The sequence below is a fragment of the Vanellus vanellus genome (assembly GCF_965231255.1).
Source record: "Vanellus vanellus genome assembly, chromosome: 5".
In the NCBI taxonomy this organism is placed as follows: Eukaryota; Metazoa; Chordata; class Aves; order Charadriiformes; family Charadriidae; genus Vanellus; species Vanellus vanellus.
In genome coordinates, this window is record NC_138910.1 from 30,225,536 (window position 1) to 30,237,484 (window position 11,949).

Genomic DNA, 11,949 nt, shown 5'->3' on the forward strand with positions numbered 1-11,949 from the left:
ATGCAGTAGTCCTTTCAACCTGATAAATGTTTTTATAGTTGAAGACTTCATGTGTAAATGGTAAGTGGTGGCAATAGCTGAGTAGTTTTCAGTAACAAATGTGTTGGACACAGTTGACTCAGAATTACCGGAGCTAACTTTTGTTTGTGGTTACTGATATTTTTTATTTATTATCAATTCACTTTTTTAAAAAAAACAATCAGGTTTAGAGAGAACATTTTGAAATCTTGAACTGTCTCCTGAAAGATGAAAACATGTCTTACTCAATTCTAGTTCAATGTGTTTTATAACTACAAAGAATAACATACTAGTCATTCCGCTTGTGACCGTTAAAGCAAAGAGGGAGTCTTGTACAAGGGTATTTAATTCTAGTGTTTTTTTGTAGTGTCAAGTCTACCTACATGCATGGTCCATGTTTGGTAAGAAGGACCTAAATTTAGAATCAATGTCTAAACCTTGCAAATCATGGAAGTGTTAAGCATAAAAATAAGTAATTTCTCAAATATTCAAGTTGCTATTTCTTTTTAATAACATGAATCAAGATTAAGCCTTGATACAACAATAAGCTGTAATTCCTCAACCGGGTTTTTATAATTCAAAGAACGTTTTATATGGCCTATAGTCATATACCACATCTGAGTTGAGAAGAAAAAAAAAAATATTCCCTAATTGATTAAGAAGGCTGTCAAAGTACAATATAGTGATCAGGTCATATGTATCTGTTAATTCACAGTTAATTATATTAATTATTACTTTGTGTTGCCCTGCCTGCCGCTATTGGTGCTTTCAGAAAGACGAAGCACCTGCCGCATTCATTTTTCTCTTAAGTGCTCATTCTGAGGGAAGCGGCATTCCCTGCGCTGCCCTTTGGCACTGGCAAGAGCAGCAGAGCTGCAGGCATCAGCTGGGGGAGTCAGAGCCCCTCACTGGCTGTAGTAAGAAAAGATTAAATACAAAATGGATCAAAACATCCATCTTGAAGCATCGGTGTATTCTCTTCATAAGCCTTTTTAATTCCTGCTGATAGACTTGCCTTGAGCTGCTGTATTTTTTTTCTTACAGCTTCTTCTCAGTCATAAAAATTAAATCCACTTATTGGTACAATAAGTACCCCTAGGTCACCCTCCAGGATTTATAAGTTATTACAGGGCAGCTCTAAATAACGTAGTTTCACCAAATCTATGTTCAAAGGCAGAAATTCAAATGAGGTGCATATTTTAGAATATGCAGTGACAGACATGGATTCGACGTGGTGTGAACACAAGAAGGAACTGGGATTCTCTTCTTTTGATGGATTGTAAGATTTCTTCTGTGTAAAGGCTTAGTCTGTAAAAAGCATTATTCCCAGACTCTCTGTAATACTGGGGCATATTCTGTGGCATTAACTAATAAAAGTACATTTACATTTTTTTTCTATTGTCCTACTAGATGCAGAATTATAGGAGAGAGTTGTCTTTTAACCTAAATAAAGCATATAAAAAATACATAAAGATTTCAGTTAGTTGCAGAACTGAGGGTTGTATTTTCCCTGCACTTCATTGCAATTAGCTTTTTAAATAAATACAGAAAAATTTTCTGCAAGGCTTGTGTTAACATTTCTGTTAAAATTTTTGATTTATCGAGAACAACAATGCACACACATTTAAAACAATACTATTAGAAACATTGATATTGCAAGTTCCCATGGGAATTAAGCAAGCTAGGTTTTGTTGGAAAAAATAAATGTCAGATTATGCTTTTGGACCAGTGTTCTGCTATCAGACATATGTCTGATTCTTAGCAGTTCACGTACTTTCCAGACAGAGTAGTCATCCCTAAATAACACATTTGTGTTGCAGAAGGTAATTTGTTGAAAACACAGCACAAATCATTAAAATATAAAAACTTTAAGCAGTTTTCCTCCTCTTAATCTTTTTAAGCTGTCTTGTGCCATAACAACTTTTGCTCTTTTTGCATCAGTGCTGCAGCACCTGCTCGCAGCTGTGCAAGCGGTCTGGCTGCTGACTGGGAACGCCTACGCTCGAGAACTTAACATGAACACAGATCTTTAGAATAATCTCTCTGTCTGAAACAATGAAGTACTTAATTGATTTTTTTATTTCTTTGTGTTTCACATCTCTCAAAATACTCTCACAACTGTTCAGCTTTGCATCCTGGTGTCATTTGTTTGCCCAAATGTATAAGGCTGTTATACCTATAGAGCATCTGTATTGGAAAAGTCTCTTGAAGTTCTTATTCTCAAAAGAGCAAGACACAAATGCTTATTCTGTAGCAGAACCTCAAATACACTGGCCTGGCCTAGCTCACAGCTTGAAGTGCATGTTTCTTCTGGGGGCCAGAGGGGAACTGAAAAGGCTTTTCAGCTTGTATACAAAAGAAGAGCTAGCACGTGTAGACCCTCTGATACTTTGCTTCAGATATATCTGGAGGGGCAGATGAGAATAATAAAGAGGATTTTAACATTTCCTTTTTAAGCAAGTGTTATGTTTAGTCTCTGCAAATATGAGAGAAGGTAGCTAATGCTTTACAAACTGGGAGATGTGATTTCTGTTTCACAGGTTATCAGATGTTCATATGAACATACGGTACTGTGGTGTCAAGTCCATATCAAACGTAAGCTGCAACTAAGCAAACTTTGTTCATGAACTGAGGTGGTGCAGGGTGGGGGTTGGAGGGGAAGCGTAAAAGAAGGCTTGATTGCAAGTTTGGAGAAACAAAGTTAAAAACAACTTCCAGTTTCAAGAATGAATCCTAGGTTAATTTTTCTAATCAAGTTAATGTGTGTATAGAATAGGAACGAAAAAAGTTAACTGACAATTTTAGGGGGCATAGAGCTGCATTACACATTTTAGGTGGCTTAAAGTTAAAGGCCGTGGGTGGAAACCTTGTTAAGAAGCAGATTTTACTTCAGTTGAGCCTTGCATAGTACTTTTAAAGCTGTTGGTGTTTGTACTGCAGTAAGGGAGTCCTGCATATTTCTACCTGAACTCTGCTGAGTAATGTACAGAAGTAGGGCATTCATGAAATGTGACATTCGTTTTGATGTAGCAAGTCTGTGCAAGATTTCAGTAGACAGTGTTTAATATAGGAGCGTTACAGGAAGGACGTTTTTCCGTTAGAGTAGCTCTTCTGTGCATTGGCTGCAAGCGCAGTCTCGGAGGCCTACGCTCACTTTTTTTCCTAGCATACATTGTTACTTCTGCAAAGCAGCTGCAGTAACATAAGCCAATTAAATGCTTTTGTTGCCGATTTTAACAGTATTAAAGCAATTTTTGGTAATAAAGCAAAGATGATGCTAGTAAAAGTGATGCGGAAATGCATATGAAAAGCTGCTTCTCGTTATCTCAGAATGCAAAAGTGGCTGACAGAGAAGAGTTGATTGTAGGCACAGTTCTCTTTCCAGCAGTTGTTTCTTAGCTGAAGAGCTGCAGGGTTTTCTGACCCTTTAATGGAAAATTAATGGATGGACCAAAGACTTACCCAGTCCTTACAGATGCCAAAGTTTTAAACCGGTCTGTGCAGATGCATTTAGACCCCCAAAGTTTCTGCAAGATAAGGCAGTGGAATGCTAATGGTGACTTTGTGAGGAAGGAGGTTTCAGTCTCCTACCAGCATTTCTGTAAAGCATGTATTGTGGCCTAAATGCAGCCATCACCACACAAACATCAGCATTAGAATCAAACATGAGGTATCTTCTCGCTTTTTTCCAAACTACTAGAATAAATGGCAGGTCAACGACTTACTTTAAGCTGCTAATTTTAGTCCCTTATTTTGTTAATTTCAATCAGTTCTCTACTAAAAGGTCATTTATTTAATCTCTTCTTCAGCATCTGAACCATGCTTCAGGAATGCCTCTGAAAATATTAGCTATTTGAAGTGGTTAAAATACTGGTTTTGGATAAATCTTTAAATGCTTAAGTAAAACTTTGTGTGAGCATAGGCAAAGGCACAGATTTGCAAGCTATGTAGTGTGTAATCACATTCCTAATTAGTTGCAAAAACAATGCAGAGGATCGCAGCAAGGTATTTCCTATATACATCCAGCCTTTTTTGAAACCAGTTTTCTTTTCTGAAATATTTTTCATTTGGAAAGATGACCACGTTACAGAGGCAGTGATGTGCTGTAGAATGGTTTGTGGCTTTGATTGAGAATCACCTATAATATTGTTTTTGTTAGAGACACTTTTTCTGGTTGGATTATAGACTGAAAGGCTGACCCTCGTTATTTAAAGAGGCATTAAAACATTAAATGCAAAAAGAAGTTAACATTCTAAGATTTTCCACATAAAGAAAGAACTAGGAAACAGCATGATGCTCCTATGTGTCCTTCCACAGATGACTGTTCTGCCCCCATGCATACTAAAGGAACCTTGTACCACTATAATACATAGCCACGAAGAGGTGCAAATATCCAGGACCTGATACTCACTTAGTTTCCTTTCATTTATTGTCATTTTCTTGAGGAAGAGAGAGACTTGTTCTATTTACTGATTAAGTAAGGCTACTGTCTTTATTTTAGTACTAAAATGGGTGGTAGTTCGGGATGAATTTGTTAAAGCAGGCTGGGGAATGAGAATAGAATTCCGATTCCTGCAAGTAACACCTGACTGCCTTCCTCTGTGAAGTGCTGCAGTCGCAACAGAGGGATGGGGCAGGCTCTTCATGCTTTGCACATGTGTACTGTGCTTCCTTATTGACACTGTACCTGTATTTCAGAGACTATTTCAGGCTCTTATGTAAATGTTCTTTTAGTTCTTCACATGTTTCTTTCTCATACAACACTGTTAGCAGAATATCCTAAGTGAAGAAAGGCAGTGGTTTGGTTAGTATCTTATTCCTTAAGCGTGTATTTCTGCTGGATAAAACTAGGAAATGAGTAAATGTATGGTTTGGACAGATTACAGAATGCATGGCGAGGGCACAGCAGACTTTGCCTGTTGCCCCACGGCACGGGTGCCGTCTGAGCTGTTGTACAACAGAACGGCCCTTACTGGAATACTGCACTGGTGGAGATCAGTTAGAAAAGATTTGATAGGATAAAAGTCAAAAGAGTTTTGTTACAAGAGTTGTACTGGGAAGCTAGCATAGCGTCTGTGCTCTGTACCTTGTCCTAAGACTTGTAAAGTCCATTTCTTTAATTAGAATAAGCTCAGCTAACAGAATGCAATTCAGTGTCTGTTCTAATGACTTGTCCTCTTCAAGCAAACTGGAATATGGTACTTTCCCTAGAGTAGGAGGACAAGTAACGTCATTTGGATTTTTTGCATGCATTGGTGATTTGTTTTAAGGGGACTGACTAATTAGTTGCTCATCGGTAGTGTTTGAATTCAAGTATGCTAGATAGTATTTAAAGGGGTGGGGTGGGGTGGGTGGAAGAGAAACAGACGTCCTTTCCCCATTGAAACGGGCAGGACAAACAGATGCAAAGCGGGTTTTAACTCACATTTAACCAAGTTATATTATATTTGTACTTCCTATCATGCAGTTCTGCAAGTTGACCTGAAAAAATAATTTGCTCATCTCAAATTTACCTGTAGTACCAAGGAGGATGGATTAAGATATTGAAGTAATGTCAGCCTAATTCAAAAGGAGCATTAGTACGGTACTCCTAGAAAGGAAATGATTGAAAGATTAATATAGTGATCTTTCAGAAAGCAGCAATTCGTAAGGATTCACCTTGCAAAAATGTAGGCACTGGTACCCAAGGTAAAAAAAAAAAAAACAACAAACAAAGGATGCCCAAGAATTGGCAGTCTCTGGAAGTCTTCTCAAAAAGAAGTTGCCTTTGCATACATCCATTAGTCTCTTAAACCACCAGGAAACCTCGTGCATAGTATATTTATAAATATTGTAGCAGTGGTAGTAGTTAGCAGGGCTGCAGAAAATAGAAAACCCTGTGGTTGGTGTGTAGCTTTAGGGAATTTACGAATTCCTCTTCTGTATTTTTTGCATGTCATTTGGTGGCGGTAGTGGTGCATATGCCCAATGTTAAAACTAAATGCATGAGCCCCTTGCTTGATGCCCCACATAAAGCCAGATACCGGGGAGGTTGCACCCAACTTTCGTTGTTGCTTCCTAATGTCTTGCTGTTTGACATAGGCTGTCAGTATCGCAGGAGACTGGATATCACCGACCAGCTTGCTATCCACTGTTAACATTAAATTCTAATCACGTGATTTACAAAAGTGTCCGGTCTCCTTCGAATGCAGTGTCTTTGCTATATTTTGCACCTTACTAAGATTCAGAGCAGTTATGGTCAATAGTGCGGTAAGAGCTCACAGAGGCACTCGCTTTTTCAATCACACTGGAATACGTAAACTAAATTCTGGTACAGTCGGAGATGGGCACTTGCTCCGAGACCACAAGTCTCCGTGTGCTTATGTATTTCCAGTACTGGCCCTTCTGACTCATTCCCTTTAGGTATATGCATGCTTTCTTGGCCTAGGGGACACACATGTTACAGTGGGCTGAAAATTTCTGCAAATCTAGAGCACCACTTGAAGTACTACAGAAATAATTGAATTCTGTATGCCAGCATGATCTTTCAACTGCATAAGGAAACCAATACTTGATACTATGCTACAGAAAGCATGCAACCAAATTCCATAAATTGTTACCCCTTGGAAAAGTTATCTGTTAAACTGTCTCAGCGTGAGCCTTTTACTTTACTATGACCTTGGCAATGGCTTTGTTCCTGTTATGTCTAACTAATGTCTTGCATTTTTCTCTTTTCATCTCCTTTTGATGCAACCTGGAAGAAATGTCAAAAAACGAAGGTTCGATCCAAGTCAACAAGGGCCTATCTGAAGGAATGCAATTCAAAAAGCTGCTTCTTGCACTATTGGATTTGGGTACGATGTCTTTGCTGTAGCTGCACAGGAACTAAATCAGTAAGGAAGAACATGAGAAATAGTAACTATAAACACAATGTTGGGATGTTAAGATTTGAGGTGGTAGAAGACTGTCCTTTTTGGAGATAAGTTTGAAATATTTCCTCCATTCACCTTTCTCTACTTAAAATTAACTGACAAGTGTTACAAGCAAACTGTTTCAAAATCAGGTGGTTTTTTTCTTTCCTCAAACAAAGGAGGAGACACAGACAAGTGCAATAAGAGAACTGTTCCAAAACAATGACATAGCGGAAGATTTTTTTCCCAGCCTGCTGGCACTCTAACTTCACTTGAGTTCGCATGAATTCCTTTTTCTTACCAAACTCCAGTGGCATGAGGAGCTAATTTTGAAAGGGTAACCTGCATGGCTCACATACAACCAACCAAGCTAGCAAGCTGACCCCAAGCAGAATCTGCAGCCCAATAAATACAAACCACTGGGAAGCTCTTAGCAGGCTCCGATAGCTTTTCCAGCCACGCAGTGCATTCTGCCGCTGGACTTCACAGTTCCCTGCTCTATGAGCTCACTGTCCACCTTGTTTTGCTCTCCTGGACCAGGAGTCTGTTGGGTATGGAAGCTATCGAGTGATGGATGTAATTCTTCCAAGAAGGAAAATGTGTAAATATGGAAATAAGATATTGACGTATCATTTTCACAGATTATATATAAATATATATATATATGAGGGAAAAGGATTTCCATATAAAAAGGTTCTATTCTTTATGTAAATCTATTTTTGATGTTGGGTTTGGTTTTGGGTTTTTTTGCTCCCCTTTTTTCCTGTAGCATGTTGTACAGCGGATGTTCTGGGCTTGCTCAAAAAAGGCAGATGATAGCATGCAGATGCAGGGAGTTCTGACACCAAACAGATGTGATCTAAAGTTTGTATGCTTGAAACCAAAACCAATTAAAATGTATAAATGCATATCTATGTATTGACTATAAGTCTGGATTACTTTTTTTGGCTGTTATACAGATTTTCCGTAATGTAATGTAAGATAAGTGACACCCTCTCAAACAATTCACAGAAGTGCCAAGCTTTTATTTTATTTTTAACTATGCCTACTTTTTTCCTGTCTGGATCCTGTGAAATAAAACTTAAATAAGCCTTAAAATACTCACAAAATGTTAAAAGCTTGGAACAAGTTATTCTTCTCTTGCCTTCTGCCCACCCACCCAAACGGGCTCGCAAAGGTGACTGCCATTTCTAACTCACTCCCTGTATCTCTTTGATGCATCTCACTCTTTGAAGTGTAATGCAAAATTAATACTTTGACCCTTGGCTACCGCTAGCCAGTTACTATCACAAAGTGTGCAAAATCCCCTGTAATTTCAGGGGGTTGTGCGTCAAAATTACTTCTAGATACACCTTGTGTACAAACACAGGTTTTTGCAGAGAAGTGCTGGGCTGCGGTACTGTTCCCTGGTAAGCAGGCGAGCCTGCGCGTCTGGCTTGAGAAAGGTACAAAGGTGTTGAGTTTAGGCCTCCCTTAAGGTACTGAGCTGTACAGTCTGGCTCATCCTTTTCACCTTGATTTAAAACCTAGGTATTTCAGTATGGGTAAGGGAAGCGACCTGAAGATGTCATTGTTGCATCCAATAATCAGAATTTATACCTTTTGTGATTTAATTTAAAGGTTGGCTATTAGTAACAACGGAAGTCCAGTTACACTACTTACTCCACCTTTGTTCAGTGGAAATCCATTTCCTGAGTTAGCTTTAAAATCGAGAACATTAAGAAAATGCTGCAGATTTCCTGTGACTTACAAAATCTTATTTCAATTACATTTCTTATTATGATAATGTTCAATCCAACAGTCTCCCAAGAGAACTACAATATATTGTTTTGGTTGACGGTTGTTAAATGTTTTTAAACAGCTTTAACGTAATCACATTAACACTACGTGATAAGTTAAAGGTGCTGCACACAGGTAGTCAACATTGATATATATTATAAATCTTACTCTGCAAAATTCCTGCCTGGCTTCAGGCAGAACAAAGTTAGTGACAATACTGTTATGGCAAACCAAAAAGACTCTCAAACTGTATTACTGTCCTCTAAAAGTACTTTGCTTGGGAACATAATCCCCAACTTTGTTAGGGTTCTGCTTCCAAAGCAAATGTAACCCACAACAGAAACACTAGTGGTTACCAAAAATTAAAATCAACTGGATATATATAAACTACCTGTGTAATAAACCTTTGAGAAGCATTTCACAAACAACATTGTTGGTGTGTGATGTGATGTTTTAAATCAGACCACAGTGGTCCCCAACTACTATGTACATATGTTCAGTGCTGGAGTAACTTTTTTGTTTACACCAGCAGTTTCATAGGAATTATGATTTCTTGACGGAATTTATGCTCCACGCATCAGCCACTGTGCGTATGTGGAAGAACATATTTGCTTTCTGCCCTGTGTGTACAGAACACACATGACAACCCAGCTCAGGGTAGGTAAAGGCTGAAGCACTTTCTGTGGTGGTAGACAAATTAAAAAACTGGTTTTGGTAGATGTTGATTTTCTACATCCCACTTTTGCTGTGCTTTGGGAAGTACATATGCATTTACTGTTAATTTGTTCATCACAAAGCGTCATCCAAAGAAGACCTGGTCGACACTGCCTCCATTTCATCCACTCTACGTTTGCCCCATTATTTTTCTGTTTACCTGGACAAGAAACTGTGGTAACTGTATAGCTCCTTCCAATTTGCTGCATGATCTCACTGATTTGATCTGATCCTCCTAAAAGAGGAGCCTGCTAGGCAAATTAACAGCTGTATAGGTGCATGTTAAAAGAAACAGATTACTTAAGGCTGGAGTTTAACCAATTTTTCTTTACTATGCAAAAACGGGTATTGCACAAACAAATTTAAGACAAATGTCTGAGGAAATGCCATAGGATACTTGAAGTTACGTTTTAAGCCTAATCAGTCTTATTTTATATTCATTATTGCTTCCACTGTTACTCTTCCTTTTAAAAATGATTTGTAATTATTTTTTTAAGTGCACAACTGGATGTTATAAATCAGTTTTTGTTTGAAGTTAATACTCATTCATATTTTGTTGGCTGCTAATGAATGGAAATTCAGTAGTCCTTGTTCTGCATCTTAGGAAGATGAGTATTAAAAACATCATGAACATGGAATGGAGTAGTTTTTAATTTTCAATCATTTTTTCCTTATTTATTCTCTCCATTTTATATAATTTCTGTGTTCAAGACAGCACCACCATTACAATAGAGGAAATTGACTGGGGTTTTCTTTTATCTCTCAAAACTGTCCCATCTCGCAGCGAGGTTCTCTCTGTGAGAGGACATTGCGTGCAGGCTTTATGACGTGCATGGGACCAGCGCTGCAGCACGCAGGGCTGAGCAGAGCTACAGAAGGAGGGTTGCTGCGCCTGCTTCCATCCAAGCTGCTGGCTTCACTGAGCTGGATGAGACCTGTCTGCACTAGTTATTTGGGGGAAGCCTTTTGCAGTTCAAAAATCTGAATTATATAATTACATAAAGTCTAAAATGATGTCATTTTAAAAATATTTTGAAGGCCTCATACAACCAAATAGTGTGGTCATCATTTTAATGGATTATTGAAGGAAACTCAGTTTCCCTTTTTGTTTTTTCACCAGACTAACTCTAGTGAAGCCAGCCTGGGAAAACTTAAATGCATGCGCGACACGGTTACCAAGTAACTACTGATATTTTTGTGCTTTCTCCAGCTCCAGACGGGGAAACAAAACAGTCTCAGTATCTCCCAAGGCTATGTATGAAAGCATGTTTCTCATGTAGGACTATCGACTGAGGGAACACGGTCATTAACGGATCCACAATCATCCACTTTTCTTTCCTGTCATCTGAATATAGGACAATTTATCTGTAAACGCAATATGAGCATGCAACATTTTGGCTGTAATCACAGTAGACAGTCATTCCTAAAATAGGAGTTAAGACTTTTCCAGTATATGAATCCAAAAGCAATATACAGATAGAGGCATATCTGCTTTTGATTTTACAAGAAAAATTCCTAAAATTGTTTTTGAAAACTACCACAATTACAGCATGAAATACTGCCTCTTGCTGGGGCACTTACTATTAAGAACAAAACCAACACAACACAACAGCTAGTCATGTTGTATAAACCCCAAACCCCCTCTTTTGTTCTAGATGCACTTACCACAGATTCCTACCCACAAGTGCTGAAAAATTTAGCATGAATCATCCATCAGAACTAAAATAGAGACTGTTTAAGTGCCCTCAGAAAGCTTGAAGAAAAAAATTATATAAGTAACTAGGAATTCTAGTAGTAGTGATGCTCAAACCAATACTATTGAAAGCAAAAGGTCACAAAAACATTATCTTAAAGCTGCACATACTGTAATTCAGTTCAGAGATTTGTTGTTCAGAACTCGGCACGCATAGCGGCACATCTTCACATTTCTGTAGGTTTGTTGAATAAGTTATTTAGTGGAAGTGTGCAACACAAGAGGGCACATGGCCTCTAGGTACGTACAAGGACCCCACATCAGACCAGCACAGACATCCACTTCACACGTATTATTTCTGAGCAACCACAAACTGCTGAAGGTAGCATAACTCAGAATGCTCTAATTTGTAGAAACCCAGTGATGGAGTGTCAGTCTATTTGTTCTTGTTAAAATTTTCTTTTAAAAGAGCTTGGTTTTGTATAACAGGCCATGCTGTAGCGTGGCACTTTCTGAGCCAGTACAAGAATTTCCCCACCAAAGTTGGTAACTCAAAGCATGAAGGAACGAACAATGTTTTTTACCTGTGTTGTGGTTTAGGCCAAATCCACCACTGGGGACCTGGGGACCCCAGATGGGACCGACAGATGCTCCCCTCTACCCCTCTTCAAAGAGAGAGGCAGAGGAGGAAAAAGAGACTTATGAGTTTAGAAGGAACTAAACTACTTTAATAAAATATTAATAATAAAATAAAAAGAAATAATGAAAAATATATACAAAACTGTATCAAGCTCCTGACATGACAGTCACGTCACCGGCTGGCACTGGGGCAGTCCCACACTGGACTCGGTGACG

The 11,949-nt window shown here is 38.5% G+C and overlaps 1 protein-coding gene across 1 annotated transcript in view; it reads left to right on the forward strand.

Annotated features, from left to right (window-relative positions):
- The window catches only part of ADAM23 (ADAM metallopeptidase domain 23), a gene marked incomplete at its 5' end in the record, with an annotated part of 76,495 nt that extends 68,711 nt beyond the window's left edge, over positions 1 to 7,784 (forward strand). Inside the window, 3 exon segments of the mRNA XM_082484453.1 lie at positions 2,559 to 2,613; positions 6,759 to 6,843; positions 6,846 to 7,784. Of these exon segments, the coding sequence (XP_082340579.1) occupies positions 2,559 to 2,613; positions 6,759 to 6,843; positions 6,846 to 6,871 (166 nt within the window). The 3' untranslated portion in view covers positions 6,872 to 7,784.
- Positions 7,785 to 11,949: the final 4,165 nt, after the last annotated feature.